The following is an 18,802-nucleotide window of genomic DNA, read 5'->3' as shown; positions in this document are numbered from 1 at the left end:
AATGGCTACCCCATGATTCACTATCAAAAATGTAGACTTGCCTCCTTTGTACTGCCCTGTACTTCAGCTAAAAAATACCGTGCCATCGGACCCTTTTCAAATGAAAAATTCATTTTACTGGTTGAATTACACAGAAACAGAAACTTGCAAAGAATTGGCATCACTGCTACACATTTATTTATCTTTATTGTAATAATTATTGAATAGAAGACTCCATTTTCTATCTTTGGCAGTTTGTACCAGAATGGGAGAAGCCAGAAAGTGGTAGTGGATAGTTGTCTCTCTGACTAGAGGCTTTTAATTATTGATATGCCATAGGGATTGGTGCTGGGTCCAGTATTGTTTGTCATCTACTGTACATCAGTGATCTGGATGATAGTGTGGTAAACTAGATTAGCAAATTTGCAGATGACATCAAGATTTGGGTGGGGCCTACTGGACAGGGTCAAAGGCTATCAAAGCTTGCAGTGAGAATCTGGACCAGCTGATAAAATGGGCTGAATATGGCAAATGCAATTTAATACAGACAAGTGTGAGGTGTTGCACTTTAGGAGGACAAACCAGGGTACGTCTTGCACAGTGAATAGTAGAGTACTGAGGAGTGTTCTAGGCCAGTGGGATCTGGGAATACAGATCCATAATTCCTTGAAAGTGGCATCACAGATAGATAAGGTGGTAAAGAAAGCTTTTGGCATATTGGCCTTCATAGATCGATGTATGTAGTACGGGAGATGGGATGTTATGTTGAAGTTGTATAAGACATTGGTGAGGCCTAACATGATTATTGTATCCAGATCTGGTCACCTACCTACAGGAAAGATATCAATAAGATTTCAGAATCATACTTATTATTACCAGGACCCTCTCAACTTTAAAGAGTACAGAGAAAATTTGTAGGAATATTGTTGGGTCTTGAGGAACTGAGAAGGTTGAAAGGTTAGGACTTTATTCAGTGGACCGTAGGAGAATGAGGGGAAGGGTATGGGTATGGCAAATGCAAGCAGGCTTTTTCTCCTGAGGGTGGGCGAGACCAGAAGTAAAAGTCATGGGTTAAGGGGTGAAAGGTGAAATGTTTAAGGGGGGTACGAGGGGGAGCTTCTTCACTCGGGGTGGTGAGAGTTTGGGTAAGTACATGGATAGGAGGCTTATGGAGGGCTATAGTCCAGGTGCAGGTCAATGGGACTAGGCAGAATAAAAATTCGGCATGGACTAGATGGGCTGCAGTTCAAGTTTCTCTATGACTAATCGATTTTCAACAGGCTGTAATGTCATGTGCTGTTTATAGTCACTTTGGGTCAGGAACAGATTTCCTTTTAAAATTGGTTTGTTGGAATGGATTATGCTGTTGGAGGAAAATTGAATGACAATATAATTTACAGAAACTTGATGTAAAATTAACTTTAAAGTTCTGGTGCTATTCAAAACTCTAAAAGCAAATTTTAAATACCTGCCCCCAGTCTTGACAGAGACTGCAAAAGTTAAAGGGAAAAAATGAGGGAGCATGGAAATAGATGTTGCAGTGGTAGAGCCAGCGTCTTAGCCTCTTCATATTCATATTGCTCATTTGAAAACTATGTTGGGTGGTGAGAGTCCTGAATATATTCTGTGCTTCTCTTGAACTGCAACTTCCTTTAGGTTGGCATTCCAGTTATTTTTCACAAATACTAATGAAAATTTTTATCAGAAATACAATAGTCTGTACAAAATTTGGGTGCAAATTTGTTTTATTATCTAAACTTCTTTATATATGGTGTGAACATTAAGATTTAATGATATATTAAACTGAAGCAAGTCTGGAGATATTTGTATTAACATACAGCCTTCAAACTAATTTTTTTCCAATAAATCAGTAATCCTCCTTTCTCATTCCAATTTGTGAGTCCGAAACCCATCATTAATTCAAATTTTGATTTCATTTTCAATTAGAAATTCTCACCTTATTGGAGTGAATGCACTAATTTATACAGGACTTAAGATAGAGCTGGTGGTCTCAAGCTACTTTACATGGTGTCAGTGATTGATACTTATACTCTGCTCCATCAACTGGCTAATTTCCAAGTTACTTGTGTGCACAGTGCTACTTAAGAAACTTGATGGATTTCAATTTGCCACTGAAGACTGTCTAGCTAACCATGACTGCTGTTCACTGGCCATTGTCACTGGCATTTTTACTCAGGGATATTCTTTCATTTGGACAGAAGATCTACCCAATCTTAATAGCTGAAAAAATTTTAATGTAAAATTCACCTGAATATAGAGTAGCAGAACTACCTCAAAACATGCGATAGCATCAAATCAAAGGAAGGGGAGTTGGAATAATTCGTCCTCTTCGTAAAGTCTCCTATGGCTCACTTACAAATCGTGGGTTCATATTTTACACAAGTAAGTGTGCCAAAATAAGGATTCATTAAAGGGTTTGATGAAATATGAATGAAATGGCAGCTCACCCACCAACTAAGACTGAAGAATTGTGTTTTATAGTGTTAAGGTGTTCTTTTCCAGATTGCTTCGATTTGTCAGGCTATGGTTGATCTCAGCCTGAGGTGCGGCCTTGTGCTCAGCACAGTGTTGGCGTTGGGGGCACCTCTACTGCCTCAGTGGGCCTGATGGAAGCCACTGGCATAAAACCAACCTGCACAGATTTCCCAGCTGTCTGGCCAGGAACCTGCACTGCATTAGATCCGATGCCACCACTGGCTGGAAGAAATTGGCTTCTGAGAGAATGAGAGATTTTTTGTGTGGTGTAATTAGGGAAGTTTGAATTGCTTTTGTGTTGTGCTTTTGCACATTTTAGTTTTAATTTAGCCTTCATTTTAAACTTGCTTAAATTCATTCATAATTATTTTTCCAGAGGTCTGAAGATATTTTTTAATGCTTGTGAATGTCAAAAGGTAATTCAGAGACATTCTTGGTCTAAACAGGGATAGAAGAGCTGAATTTCCAAGTTGAGGTGATAAGTGTCTGCCCTTAACATCAAAGCAAGTGTGTGACAGCTTGATTGACACCCTGCCCGCTAACTACAAGGCTCCTTCCTTGTACCACCATCACACAGTGGCTGCAGTGTGCAGCATCAATCAAATGCCCCACCTTCTTAAGGGCAAACCCCTCCTCTCCTCAACTTAGTCATGGGTAATATACACTGGGCTTGTGTGCAATGCACACGTCCCCGAAAGGGAAATAGGTAAAAATAACAGGGTCAGCTGTGATAGCAGATGAGTTTGGAAATTGCGTGAGGGGGAATGCACTCTCTTGAACTCATTCTGGAAGCCCACTTACACTGACAGGCTCTGTGCTCTTGTGCACTATGCAAGGTGCTGGAAAACTGCCTGGGATTTAAGCAGACAGGACAGCCAGCCAGTACTGTTGGGGTGGTGGTATTTCTTCCCCGTTATTTCTCACAGCATTTTTCTAAGCAAAGCTATCTTTTATTATTAATTATATATCACTTTATATTAACTTAGCCTTGTGTACAGCTATTACCAAACCAATTAAATTCAAGCTAATGCAGAATAGACTGGCTGACAGCTGGTGGGTCATCTGTCCACCATTTGTAGCTAAAGTATGAGTCAGACGTCTACATATCTAGCTGGTGGGGTCAGCCAAGAGGCACGGGGGGCGGGGGTGGGAGTGGAGGAAGAAGCCAGCACTTCTAGGCATCTGCTACACCATTGCATCAACCGATAAGCCAAGTAGCACAACGGGGAAAGGGGGCAATGTTCTTCATATCCAGCCCTTCAGCATTTTAATGGTGTCACTGACAGTAAGAAGATAGTTGAATGACTTTACTTCATTTTATTATTCCCTGTTCATTTTTAAATGGTTTTATTTGATAACTTAGGAGCTATTTAAAAGTGGTTCAAAAGACTGCGTGACTGTCGAAGACCATCAAGGTGGGAGCCATGTCTCAGGATCCAACTACCAAGCCTGATTGCCAATCGTAGACCACTCTGACTCTTGGGGCGTCAGCTCATTATGTCCTTTGTATGAACGAGAAGTAAATTTAAGTGTGTTTCTTCCTTCCCCATAAATCCTAAGCGCAGAGAAATATTGATTTTTTCCCCCATTGTTTTCCATGGCCTCAATTGCCTACTTCACTAGTTAATTTTCTTCACTGCGAATTACTGAATATCCTTACAGTAACTTGTATTTGAAGAGCAGTCCCTTCACACTTAATGTGCTCAGGTTTGTTGTTTGTGTTTCATTTTTAGCCTGTTACAAGGAGTCCCTAAGGGTTTTTAAAGGGTAGTTAAAGAGTCTAATTTATGGGTGTGGATCTAAAGTTTCCTATCAACCAGATTGGGTAAGGATGAGTTTTCGAGGACAGTAATTTCACGAAGATAAAATAGCTTTGCTGTCTACTGTAGTTGCATTTGTTTGGTCAGCAACTGACCAATGCCTTGGAAACAATAGTGTTACTTAACAACACACATCAAAATTGTTGGTGAACGCAGCAGGCCAGACAGCATCTCTAGGAAGAGGTACAGTCGATGTTTTGGGCCGAGACCCTTCGTCAGGACTAACTGAAAGAAGAGCTAGTAAGAGCAACTTTGATGTATGTTGCTTGAATTTCCAGCATCTGCAGAATTCCTCGTGTTACTTAAGTGCCTGCAGCAACCTTATTCAGAGATCTGATTTCACTTTCTTGACTCTGTGTAGCAATCTAACTGGCAAGATAGGGAAAAGGGAATTAGGAATGTAACTGAAATTAGTTAGTATATACCTTGAAGATACTGAAACAATCCAGACAATATTCTTTGCTGGATCAGTCTATTTTAATCTGATTAATTACAATGAACAACGAGGCACTTTTGATACATTCACTTCTTTAAAAATATGTTCTGCAGACATCCAGGCAAGATCCTCTGAGGAAAGATTTGTGTTAATTTAGTCACACATCTCTGAAATATAACATCTTAATGATGGGTAATATTAGCTAACTGTGACATTGCAAAATAACTTGCTTTCTGAGCAGCAAGAGACAGTCCTATTACCACAATGGCAGTCCTTTTGCAGTTAGACACAATCCTGCATGAAAACGGTTTTCAAGGCAATCACCATTTAGGTTACTTTAAAATAAATCCTGACTTGATAGTTTTTTAATTGCGGAAGTTAAGTATAACTAACATAGACAACTGCAAAACAGTCATCTGTTGAACTTGGAGAAAACTCAACTTACCATTAAATACATCCAAGAAATATATCATTAAGTCCTTGTGATTTATTTAATGCTTATCAAATTAAGAAATCTGAGCAATGAATCTTGAATAATTATTATATTTTTATGTAGTTTCATAATTATAACCTTACTAACCTTTAAGAAGTTTTGAGGTTTTAAATCTTGACCAAATAATTGTTCTGCTTACTATTGCAATCAAATTTCTATTTATGGAAAACTTCTGTTGTCTAAAAGTGCCAAATCATGTTACAGCTTTGTGGCAGGTAAAAATCTTGGATGGTTTATTAGGACTGTCATCAGAAAATGACCCTTAAAGTTTGGCCAACTACAGAAGCAATCATACGTGGCTTGATGTGAGGTGGAAGATAATAATGGAAGGCAACCAAAGCAATCCCAAGGTACAATTTTTTTCCTAAATGTTGAATGCATTGCCAAGTAAACTTTTTGGGAATCTTTAAGTGTGTTCAGAGAGGCATATGGAAAGAACAAGCGTTGGTAATCTAGTAGCTCAGTAGTTTTGTGAGGTCATTTGAGTTTTTCAAGCAGCAAGATAAGGTCATCAGTTGGGCAAGTCCAGGACATGCATCAGTGCTGCATGATTGAGTTGCTGCACAAAGGTTGTTACACCAAGACTCCTGTGTAATGCTTTCATTTTATTTCCAAGCCGCTAGAAATGCTATGGTTGTGATTTTAAAGGTAGGGTGATTAGGAGTATAACTAAAAATGGCTGGTACGTAGTTTGAGGCTAAGGGTCCATATCAGAACCAACCAATTACAGTATAGAATAAGTATTTTTCTTCCAGTACTTCTTGTATTGTAAAGTCTGTCTGTCTTTAGGATTTCCCAACATTGAACCATGAAAGCTTAGGATGTTTTTGACTTCAGCATAGGGTGCAGTAGAGATGAAATACAAGGTTTAATATCTTGACAACTGATCATTCAGCTGTAGAATTGTATCTCAGAATTAATGAAACAAATAACACATGAAGAAAATTAATTGTAAATATTGTTATTTTATTTTCACAACTGCAAAACAAAAACAATTTCAAGCAAAGACCCCAAGAATATGTGAAATTAAGCATTGCCTTAGAAAATACTTATATATATAAAAATGCAGCTTGGTAATGGCATACAGTTTACAGTGCCTGTAAAAAGTATTCAGCACCCCCCTCCCCCCCGGAAGTTTTCATGTTTTATTGTTTTACAACATTGAATCATAGTGGATTTGTTTCTTTTCCCCCCAGCACTGATCAACAGAAAAAGACTCATGTCAAAGTGAAAACAGATCTCTACAAAGTGATGTAAATTAATTACAAATATAAAACACAAAATAATTGATTGCACAAGTATTCACCCCCTTCAAGTCAGTATTTAGTAGATGTACTTTTGGATAGGTCTCTATCAGCTTTGCACATCTGGACACGGTAATTTTTCCCCATTCTTCTTTACAAAACTCCTCAAGCTCTGTCAGTTTGCATGGGGATCATGAGTGAATAGTCCTTTTCAATCCAGCCACAAATTCTCAATTTGATTGAGGTCTGGACACTGACTTGGCCACTCCAGGATATTAACTTTGTTTTTAAGCCACTCCTGTGTAGCTTTGGCTTTATGCTTGGGGTCATTGTCTTGCTGGAAAACAAATCTTCTCCTAAGTCACAGTTCTCTTGCAGACTGCATCCAGTTTTCCTCCAGGATTTCCCTGTATTTTGCTGTATTCATTTTACCGTCTACATTCACAAGCCTTCCAAGGCCTGCTGCAGAGAAGCATCCCTACAGCATGATGCAGCCATCACCGTGCTTCACAGTAGATATGGTGTGTTTTTGATAATGTGCAGTGTTTTGGCTTACACCAAACATAGCATTTCGTCTGACAGCCAAAAAGCTCAATTTTGGTTTCAGCAGACCATGGAACCTTCGTCCAGCTGGCTTCAGAGTCTCTCACATGCCTTCTGGCAAAATCAAGCTGAGATTTCATGAGTTTTTTCAACAGTGCTTTCCCTTTGCTGTTCTCTAATAAAGCTGTGACTGGTGAAGCAGCTGGGCAACAGTCATTGTATGCACAGTTTCTCCCATCTCAGCCACTGAAGCTTGCAACTCCTCCAGAGCTGTCATTGTTCTCTTGGTGGCCTCCCTCTCTAGTCCCCTTCTTGCACGACCACTCAGCTTTTGAGGACTGTTTGCTGTTGGCAGGTTTACAGCTGCGCCATATTTTTTCCCTTGTAAGTTTTCTTGTATCCATCTCCTGATTTGTGCTTGTCAATAACCTTTTCACAGAGTTGCTTGGAGTTTTCTTTCGTCTTCATGGTGTATATTTTGCCAGGATACTGACTCACCAGCAGTAGACCTTCCAGACACAGGCGTATTTTATTAAAATCAATTGAAACACTTTGACTACATATGATGATCTCCAATTAACTAATTATGTGACTTCTAAAACCAAATGGCTGCACCAGTGATGGTTTGGTGTGTCTTATCAAAGAGGGTGAATTCTTATGCGCTTAATTATTTTGTGTTTTATATTTTAAATTAATTTAGATCATTTTGCAGAGATCTGTTTCCATGAAAAGTATTTTTCTGTTGATCAGTGTCCAAAAAACCAAATTAAATCCACTGTGATTTAGTGTTATAAAACAATAAAACATGAAAACTTCTGGGGGGGGGTGTTAATACTTTTTATAGGCTTTGTAGCTTATTATTTTGAATAAATTTACTATTGGGATTTTATAAAAGAACCAATTGCAGTTACATCGCTATTCCACACAATCTTGAAAATGTATTCAGAAAATAAATAATGCATCACATAGTGAATGGAAAAGCTTAGAACCGATTTTTTTTAATCTTACAAGCCAACTTTTTTGTGGAAACAAAAAAAAAGCAATGTAATCTATATCATTTTACCTCAAAAAGAAAATTTCACTCGGTTTATAACGTTTCATCTTTTGAAGCAAACAACAGTATGAGAGATAAATAAGAAAAAGCACTTGAATCAAATTCTTATCTTTGCTAATAGAAATAGATCCAGGAAATATATAAAACAATGTACATAAAATGCACCAGTGCCTGCCTAAAATATGATACTGTTGTCAATGGAGCCTAAATTGGCAGCATTTGGCAACTACCAAAATTCAATATTTTGCAAGTGTAGTGAAGAATTCAGATGAGCAAGACCTCACTCACATTTGATTCCTGGTCTATGCAGACAGCCAATCACAATTTAGTTAACAGCAACATTAAGGAATTTGCTTGTGCCTCAAGGTCGGCAAGGAAAGGTCAGTGTATCTATTTCCAGTCATTCGCCAGAGATTACAGTGGTGAATGTCTAGCTAGCTCAGTTGTGTAAATATTTTTATATTGTATAAGGCAAGAGGCTGCCGTTCACCCCATTGACATTCCTATTCTCACTAATCTTTCTCTGATCTACAACTCCCTCCCCAATTCACAATAATCAATTAATCTACCAGTACATCTTTGTGATAACTCTACTATGGATGGTCCCAAGTCTGTTTGCAAAAGGAGGGTTGCCAAGAGGCTAGCAAATGCATCCTGTAGATACACCAACAGACTTCATCCCTGGGACAGGAAGCATACACCAAGAAGATGGCCTGCACCTGGGGATAACTTCATTGCCTGGCCCAGGACAGAGGCCCCTGGCGAGATGCTGTCGGCAGCCATTGCTTCAGTAGGGGTGATGGGCCTAACCAATTAACATCACAGGGAAAATGTACTCATACTACCACAGACAGCCCCCGAGATCTGGATCAAATCCAGATCCCCGAGCTGTGCTGCCTTTTACTTGAAATTTTCCACAACCAGGGTTCTTTGTCAGAGGACAAAGTCTGTGAAAGAACCACTGTGTCACAACAATTAAATGTAATTATTCGAAGATGTTCATAATCCTACATTAAAAAAAGATCAAGCATTTTAAAGTCTGACAGTTAAAACTTTCTGGCATCTTCCCCCTTCCTTCTCAGTCCAGAAACATCGATTGTTTATTCATTTCCATAGATGCTGCCTGACCTGCTCAGTTCCTCCAGTATTTTGTGTGTGGTTGCAGTTAAAACTGTTTATGTTTTTCTTCTGAATTCTAGATGCAACTCTGCAGTCCTCCTGACAGCCTCTGCTGGCTACATTTGCTTCAATTTTTTGCTGTATTCCTTTCCTGGCACTTCCCTAAACTGTGTGCTGGTGAGATAGGCAGCCCAACATTACATTTTTGGGATGTGTAAACCAGCAGTGTGTCGATGCAGAGGTTTATCTGTCATCGTTCATACATCTTGATGAGAGTCCTGAATTCATATGGTCAGTTCATTTAATGTAGAACCTGTTCACTCAAAATAATCTTCCTGCATCATTTCATATTAAGGAGAGACAATATAAATTAGATGATATAATTTTAAAGGAACTGCACGATCAGACAAGTTGAAGAAGCTCAGAGTTACAGAAGACATAGGGTAATGGTCAATGTGACTTGTTCTTGGCTGGAGGTCTGTGACTAATAGTGTTGAATGGGGATCTGTGGTGAGACCTCTACTAATCACCTGGATGAAAATGTGTCCAGTGGATTAGTACACTTGCAGATGATTTTACAGATAGTATAGAAGACTGCCAAAGGATACAGCGGAACATGGATCAGTTGCAGATATGGGTGGAGAATTGGCAGCTGGTGTTTACCCCAGCCAAATTTTAATTGTTGTCCTTTGGAAGATGAAGTGTAAAGGAACAGTATGCAGTTAGTGGCAAGACTCAACACGGTGCTGCTGCAGAGTTCAAGCCCATAGTTCCCTAAAAGTGGCCACACTGGTAAACAGTTTGGGAAAGATGGCAAGTAGCATGCTTGCCCTTATTAGTTGACGAATTCAGCTCAAGAGCAAGGAAGTTATTTTACAGCTTTATAAAACTCTAGCTAGGCCACTGCTGGAGTATTGGATTCATTTCTGATTGTCCCATTATAGGAAGGATGTTGAGGCTTTGGAGAGGGTGCAGAAGAGGCTCGTTAGGGTGCTGCCTGAATTAGAGGGCATGTTCTACGAGGCAAAGTTGGACAAACTTGGACTGCTTTCGCTGGAGCAGCAGAAGCTGAGAGGAGACCTGATAGAAGTTTACAAGTTTGTGAGAGATATAGATAGAATAGAAAACAATGAACTTTTTCTGAGGCTTATAGTGTTTAATTCCAGGCAGCATCCATTTAAGGTGGGGTGGCGGGGGGGTGCAAATTAAAAGGAGATACACAGGGCAAGATTTCTTTTACAGAGAGATGGGTATCTGGACTGTGCTGCCAGGGGTGGCGGTGGAGGCAAATACAATAGAGGTGTTTCGCGAGAAAGAAGATATGGACATTGTGTAGTCACAAGGGACTAGCTTAGTTGGGCATTTGGTGGCTAGTTTAATTAGTTCAGCATAATACAATGGGCAAAAGGGCCTGTTCTTGTGCTGTAATGTATTAAAGCTGTTACAGTTGCTTTAGGGATCATTGTCTTTCCCAAGGATTATTGTACAAACAAGAGAGATATTAAACATTTACAAGTTGTGATCATGTCTCAGTCAGATTATGTTATGCAGTTAGAATACCAGAGGAAGGATGCTTGGGCTTTGGAAGATGCAGAGAAGATGAGCTAGAATGTTGATCAGGAAGGCTGGACCTCAATCTTAACTGACTGGTGAAGCTGCAATCATTTTCCTCGGGACAAAAGTTTGAGGTTGATTATTAGAAACATTCAAAATTAACGATTTTAGTTTGTAAAGTGGATTTTGTTTTGCAAAATAAATAAGGAGCTGACTCATCAAACTGGAGATAATTTTGGAATTAAGGAATGGTGAGGACTTATAAAGCACACTTGTGATCAGGAAAACACTACATCAAAGCATTACAGAAGTAGATCCAACAGGACCATGCAAAAAAGGTGACTGGGTATATACACTTTAAAAACTGTAGAGCAGTGGAGAAAGAGATGGACTAAGCGGGTAGCTGTTGGAAGAGAAAGGATGAATACAAGAAACTGAATGGCAGTCTCTTATAATCCCCAGAAACACTGTACAGATTTTGGAATGGGAGATGAATTGGGTTTAGACATCCTCTGTGATAGCAATGGCAGATAATATCAACTAATATTTCACACTGAAATAAGAACTACAACAGTATTTTCATTTAAGAAAACATTATACAAGCCAAATTTTGACTTTCACTTAAAATTCTAAAATGGATTCAACTAATGGCTATTAGCCTAATCATGTTAGAATTCATTAAGAGAAGCTAGTTATAACCAAAGATTTTATTTTTAACTTGTACAAATTGTGGATGAGAATACTTATGAAATACCATACATGATCTATGAAAGCCTGACAAGCACATCCCTTTAGAACAGTGATGAGTAATAATTTCTTTAGCAAGGTGGTGGCGAATCTGTGAAATTCATTGCCACAGATGGCTGTGGAGGCCAAGTCATTGGGTATATTTAAAGTGGAGGTTGATAAATTCTTGATTAGTAAAGGTGTCAAAAGTTATGAGGAGAACGCAGGCGAATGGGGTTGAGAAGGATAACAAATCAGCCATGATAAAACGGTGGAATACACCCAATGGGCCAAATGGCCTAATTCTATTCAAATGTCTTATAACCTTTGCTCTTAAAAAGACTCTGGTATTACAGATGGATTAATCTATGATGTGGGAAAGATTTAGAGCTTTTTTCATTGAACATAAATTATAAATTACTTCAATTTGGTTTAGATTTTATCAAACGAGTATTGATATTTACAGATTGGAGTAGTTAAATCGCAATATTTTGGGGCAGAAATGACTTTACCCATTTTTGTACCAAGCAACACCATGACCCATTACTGAACTATTCCCACAACCTATGACTCACTTTCAACAACTCTTTATCTCCTGTTCTTAATATTTATTGGTTGTTTATTTATATTATAATTTGTTTTCCTTTTTGTATTTGTACCGTGTTTTTTTAAAACTCACATTGGTTGTCCACCCGGTTGGTAGGGCCTTTCATCGATACTATTATGGTTATTGGATTTATTGAGTTTGCCCACAAGAAGATGAATCTCAATGTTGTACATAAAAACACAGAAAACCTACAGCACAACACAGGCCCTTCAGCCCACAAATGCTGTGCTGAACATGTACTTACAGAAAAATTACCTAGGCTCACCCATAGCCCTCTATTTTTCTAAGCTCCATGTATCTATCCAGGAGTCTCTTATGTGACGAAAAACCAAGTTATCAGAAGATTGATACTGATGAGAGCGGTAAGAGAGACAAATGGAGAAGCGTTCAAAATGTTAATGAGAGAGGAGAGAGATTAACAAAAAGAGACACAGTTCCGAGTATTGACAGACCGGTTGCTTTGAACCTGAACTATTTGAAGTTTGATGGACAGGCGATACCCCAGCAGGGGGATAAAAGGAACAGGTTCTCTAAGGCACGACAGACTCCACAAGATCACAAGATAATGAGACCCTGGAAAAGCAGTGTGCTCCCACAGGTTGGCGGGAGTTTGGAGGTCTGGTCGCGGGACCAACCATAGATGCACAGGGTGAAAAGGTACGATCGGCGGGAACCTGGTGTGTGTGTCGGCCCTTGCCTGGGTGCCGGGTTCACCGCGGAAGAACGGTCGTATCCGGAACGGAGGGGTCACAGTCGGTGACCACAGAAGACATTAAAAGAGTCCGCCCGAAAGTCAACTGCGAAGAACAAAGGTCTGTGTGAATCAGAATTTGCATATTCCCTCTCCCTCTCTCCAATGGCACAACAGCGATTACTGCGAACTGTACTAAGCTGAACTGAACTCTGCGCCACTTGAGACTGATCATTTTACCCCTAGACTGCGATAGAGCTTGATTGATTCCTATTATCCTAGTTCTGTGTACATGTGTGTTTTATCATTGCTAACCTGTTGCATTTACATCCTTACGATTAGAGTACTGTGTTACTTATTTCTTTAATAAAACTTTCTTAGTTCCAGTAATCCAGACTCCAACTAAGTGGTCCATTTCTGCTGGTTTGGCATCCCAGTTATGGCGTACGTAACACTTAAAAGACCCTATCATATCCGCCTCCACCACCATTGCCAGCAGCCCATTCCATGCACTCACCACTCTCTGTGTGTGAAAAAAAACCTAACATCTCCTCTGTATCTACTTTCAAGCATCTTAAAACTGTGCCCTCTCATGTTAGCCATTTCAGCCCTGGGAAAAAGCCTCTGACTATCCACACAATCAATGCCTGTCATCATCTTATACACCTCTATCAGCTCACCTCTCATCCTCCACCACTCCAAGGAGAAAAAGCCGAGTTCACTCATCCTATAAGGCATGCTCCCCAATAAAGGCAACATTCTTGTAAATCTCCTTTGCACACTTTCTATAGTTTCCACATCCTTCCTGTAGCGAGGTGACCAATACTGAGTACAGTACTCCAAGTGGAGCCTGACCAGGGTCCTATATAGCTGCAACATTATCTCTCGGCTCTTGAACTCAATCCCATGACTGATGAAGGCCAATGCACTGTGTGCCTTCTTAACCACAGAGTCAATCTGCGCAGCAGCTTTTAGTCTCCAATGCACTCGGACCCTAAGGTCCCTCTGATCCTCCACATTGCTAAAAATCTTACCATTAATACTATCTTCTGCCATCATATTTGACCTACCCAAATGAAACACCTTACACTTACCTGGGTTGAACTCCATCTGCCACTTCTCAGCCCAGTTTTGCATCCTATCGATGTCCCGCAGTAACCTCTGACAGCCCTCCACACTATCCACAACACCCCCAACCTTTGTGTCATCAGCAAATTTACTAACCCATCCCTCCACTTCTTCATCCAGGTCACTTATTAAAAATCACAAAGAGAAGAGGCCCCAGAACAGATCCCTGAGGCACACCACTGGTCACCGACCGCCATGCAGAATATGAGCCAGCTACAACCACTCTTTGCCTTCTGTGGGCAAGCCAATTCTGGATCCACAAAGCAATGTTCCCTTGGATCCTATGCCTCCTTACTTTCTCAATAAGCCTTGTATAGGGTATCTTATCAAATGCCTTGCTGAAATCCATATACACGACATCTACTGCTCTACAATCATCAATGCGTTTAGTCACATCCTCAAAAATTTCAATCAGGCTCATAAGGCATGAACTGCCCTTGACAAAGCCATGCTGACTATTCCTAATCATATTATACCTCTCCAAATGTTCATAAATCCTGCCTCTCAGAATCTTTTCCATCAACTTACCAACCACTGAAGTTAGGCTCACCGGGCTATAATTTCCTGGGCTATCTCTACTCCCTTTCTTGAATAAAGGAACAACATCCGCAAGCCTCCAATCCTCTGGAACCTCTCCCGTCCCCATTGATGATGCAAAGATCATTGCCAGAGGCTCAGCAATCTCATCCCTCGCCTCCCACAGTAGCCTGGGCTACATCTCGTCCGATCCAAGTGACTTATCCAACTTGATGCTTTCCAAAAGCTCCAGCACATGCTCTTTCTTAATGTCGATATGCTCAATCTTTTCAATCCACTGTAAGTCATCCCTGCAATCACCAAGATCCTTTTCCCTAGTGAATACTGAAGCAAAGGATTCATTAAGTATCTCTGTTATCTCCTCCGGTTCCATACATAGTTCTCCACTGTCACACTTGGCCAAGGCCTTCTCAACCTCCTTTCTGCTAGCCTTATAATCTTCTTGATCTCTATCATCACCTAGTTCTTTGAACCTTTCGTAAGCTTTTCTTTTCTTCTTGACTAGATTTTCAACAAGCTTTGAACACCATGGTTCCTGTGCCCTACCATCCTTTCCCTGTCTCATTGGAATGTATTTATGCAGAACGTCACGCAAATATCCCCTGAACATTTGCCACATTCCTGCCGTACATTTCCCTGAGAATATCTGTTCCCAATTTATGCTTCCAAGTTCCTGCCTGATAGCTTCATATTTCCCCTTTTCCAATTAAACGCTTTCCTAACTTGTCTGTTCCCATCCCTCTCCAATGCTTTGGTAAAGGAGATAGAATTGTGATCACTGTCTCTCCCACTGAGAGACCAGAAATCTGTCACTTGACCAGGTTCATTTCCCAATAGCAGATCAAGTACAGTCTCTCCTCTTGTAGGCTTATTTACATATTGTCAGGAAACCTTCCTGAACACACCTAACAAACTCCACCCCATCTAAACCCTTTGGTCTAGGGAGATGCCAATCAATATTTGGGAAATTAAAATCTCCCACCATGACAATCCTGTTATTATCACACCTTTCCAGAATCTGTCTCCCTATCTGTTCCTCGATGTCCCTGTTACTATTGGGTGGTCTACAAAAACACCCAATAGAGTTATTGACCCCTTCCTGTTCTTACCTTCCACCCACAGAAACTCAGTAGACAATCCCACCATGACTTCCTCCTTTTCTGCAGCCGTGACACTATCTCTGATCAGCAATGCCACGCCCCCACCTCTTTTGCCTCCCTCCCCGTCCTTTCTGAAACATCTATAGCCTGGCACTCTAAGCAACCATTCCTGCCACTGAACCATCCAAGTCTCCGTAATGGCCACAACATCATAACTCTAAGTATTGATCTACGCTCTAAGGTCATCTGCTTTGTTCATGATGCTTCTTGCATTAAAATAGAAACATCTCAAACCATCGGTCAGAGCACATCCCTTCTCTATCACCTGCCTATCCTCCCTCTCGCACTGTCTCCAAGCTTCTCTATTTGTGAGCCAACAGCCTCTTCCCCAGTCTCTTTAGTTTGGTTCCCACCCCCCAAAACTTCTAGTTTAAACTCTCCCAATAGCCTTAGCAAACCTCCCTGCCAGGATATTGGTCCCCCTTGGATTCAAGTGCAACCTGTCCTTTTTGTACAGGTTACACCTGCCCCAAAAGAGGTCCCAATAATCCAGAAATCCGAATCCCTGCCCCCCCCGCTCCAATCTCTCAGCCACACATTTATCCTCCACCTCACTCTATTCCTACACTCACTGTTGTGTGGCACAGACAGTAATCCTGAGATTACCTTTGAGGTCCTGCTTCTTAACTTCCTTCCTAACTCCCTGTAGTCTGTTTTCAGGACCTCCTCCCTTTTCCTACCTATGTCATTGATACCAATATATACCACAATCTCTGGTTGTTCATCTTACCACTTCAGGATATCATGGACACAATCAGAAACACCCCAGCCCCTAGCACCTGGGAGGCAAACTACCATCCATGTTTCTTTCCTGCATCCACACAGTTGCCTGTCTGACCCCCTAACTATAGAGTCCCCTATTACTGCTGTCTTCTTCCTTTCCCTACCCTTCTGATGACATACCTGTACTTCGATTATAAACTTACTTTAAACTTTGACCAATGCAGCCCCAACAGATCCAAAATTGGATCTCTAGACTCATTTCAATAATTCAGGTGAGCTGCATGTCTGAAGTAATCCTCCTAGCTAAAGAAAACAGGATGTAGCCAGCAGTATCAACAGCACAAAGGAGAAGCAAGTTGGGCACAGCAACAAGCACTGAAAATTTAAAAATACATCTATAGCGTTGGTAATGAGAGAGGCTGGTATATGCCGAGCAAAAAAACGTAAAGCATCCATTAGTCTCTTCATTTAGATTGTAAATGAATCGACTACTCTAAGTATCTGTATTGCACGTTGGTTTTCCTACCAGAAAAATGAGCATGATGAGGTTCAATTTTAACCCCACACTTTGGTGTCTCCCTCCATCTCTCCCTCTGTAAAAATTGACCAATAATGCAAACTTTTTGGAGAATTGAAAGCTCTGGACTGCTTGAGCTGAAATTGCTATGGCTCTGCTTACCAGTCCAAAAGCAGTAGTTCTTTCTTTAACCATGATTCAGAGATATGTACTGATTTAGCAATGCTGCCAAGGCTACTGATTCATCTAATGACAATACAACATGTCTCAGTCAGTACCCATGCTGTTAATAGAATGGCACATGGAGTTACCATGTAAATCGCAAAACAACCTCAAATTTAACTAATTAAATTAAAGGCATCCATTAGTCTTGCAAGACCATGGATCTGCACCTGGAAAGTCTTCACTCTCCAGGGTGCAGGCCTGGGCAACGTTGTATGGAAGACCAGCGGTTGCCCATGCTGCAAGTCTCCCCTCTCCACGACACCAATGTTGTCCAAGGGAAGGGCATTAGGACCCATACAACTTGGCACCAGTGTTGTTGCAGAGCAATGTGTGATTAAGTGCTTTGCTCAAGGACACAACAGATTGCCTCGGCTGGGGCTCGAACTCACGACCTTCAGGTCACTAGTCCAATGCCTTAACCACTTGGCCACGAGCCCACTAATTATATCAATGGATACTTGCTTTTTTGTTCCTATTACTAATGATCTGAGAACATGAATTAATGTGTATTTCAGAATCAGAGCCATGTACAATGTAGGGGGGAGATGATTGATTCCCTGATGAAAATAGAAACATATACAGTACATTTCCGAGTGACTGGAGCATTTTACCACCCCCCGATGAAAATAAATTCCAATTTGTTCTCTGAGAGTAATTGAATAAGGAAAATGTTCAGTGTAGAAGTTGGCTCTGTGCAATGACAGAGCTTCTCTGAATAAAAAGTGTTGCCAATTATATAGATTTATTGTTGGTTGTAGAAAGTAGCCTAGAAAACATCTGGTTAATTGAACAAAAATGACATTACTCTCTATCATTTAGTAACAAGACATCAACATTTACAGATTGTCTTTTTAATAGATTTCTATCATTTGTGCTGATAAAAATAATTAAATATTTTTTTCAGCGGGTTATAATGAGTGAAAGATTAGAAAATTAGGATCTAGTAGTCAGCATTCAATAGACTTACCAAAGATTACAATATTATAGTCATGATTACACCTTAGACTAATGTGTGTCATGCATTGAGGAGCTCATGTTCCTCATCAGTTCGTCCAATTGCATCCGGGTTTGATAATGGGTCCAGGTCAGCAAAAAGTTTAAACCATGTAGACTGGTCAGTTGAATTTTTCGAAGCACCTAAAAGCACAAGAAATATTATGTTAATAAATCTGGTGTTACAGTATCTTAATTGTAGGGGAAAGAACTCTAAACATTTTGCCAGAATACAATCATAACTGAAGTTTGTTAATATTTCATGCTGAATCTAACAAGTTTTACCTGGAATGAATAAATTCAGCACATCTGCCAGACTGTATTACATTGTATTTTATAAATGAGGTTTCATATTGTAATAAATGACAGCTGGAGTTTTACTCAAACAAATTCTGCACAGAAGATGAAATATGATTTTGAGCCTCAGTGTAACCAGATCATAGATGCTGAATACATGCTCCTCTGCCAACAATCTGAATTCTCCAACTATGTAGTATCACATCTCCTACAGGGTTCACAATAAATATTAAAATAGGAAATGCGACAAAAATCAATTGCATACTGTTGGGAATGTTCCATTGACCCCAAACAGTCAGGGAGAGATGGAGGAACAAATCTATAAGCTCCTTTCTGAAAAGGGCAAAAAAAGTTCATCCAATTATCACGTGAGTTTCAATCAACATAACCAAGAGAGCTGCAACCTGTTTAAAGGATCTGTGAATAAATTCCCAGGTCTGGATGAAATGGTGACGTTAGT

General features: G+C 40.2%; 2 protein-coding genes across 6 annotated transcripts in view; one reads left to right on the top strand and one right to left on the bottom strand.

Annotated features, from left to right (window-relative positions):
- glcci1a (glucocorticoid induced 1a) overlaps window positions 1-5,501 on the top strand; it is a 235,131-nt gene extending 229,630 nt beyond the window's left edge. Inside the window, exon 9 of the mRNA XM_063043803.1 lies at window positions 5,429-5,501. Coding sequence (XP_062899873.1) covers window positions 5,429-5,443 — 15 coding nt within the window. The 3' untranslated portion in view covers window positions 5,444-5,501. The remainder of the gene's footprint in view (window positions 1-5,428) is intronic.
- An 883-nt stretch (window positions 5,502-6,384) lies between these two features.
- ica1 (islet cell autoantigen 1) overlaps window positions 6,385-18,802 on the bottom strand; it is a 119,695-nt gene continuing 107,277 nt past the window's right edge. For all 5 annotated transcript variants that reach the window (XM_063043799.1, XM_063043795.1, XM_063043797.1 and 2 more), the window contains exon 15: window positions 6,385-18,189. In XM_063043799.1, the coding sequence (XP_062899869.1) occupies window positions 18,068-18,189 (122 nt within the window). In that variant the 3' untranslated portion in view covers window positions 6,385-18,067. The remainder of the gene's footprint in view (window positions 18,190-18,802) is intronic.

Source organism: Mobula hypostoma, chromosome 3 (genome assembly GCF_963921235.1).
Source record: "Mobula hypostoma chromosome 3, sMobHyp1.1, whole genome shotgun sequence".
Classification (NCBI taxonomy): domain Eukaryota; kingdom Metazoa; phylum Chordata; class Chondrichthyes; order Myliobatiformes; family Myliobatidae; genus Mobula; species Mobula hypostoma.
The sequence above is the reverse complement of the archived record's forward strand: the minus strand, read 5'-3'. Positions and strand labels throughout refer to the sequence as shown.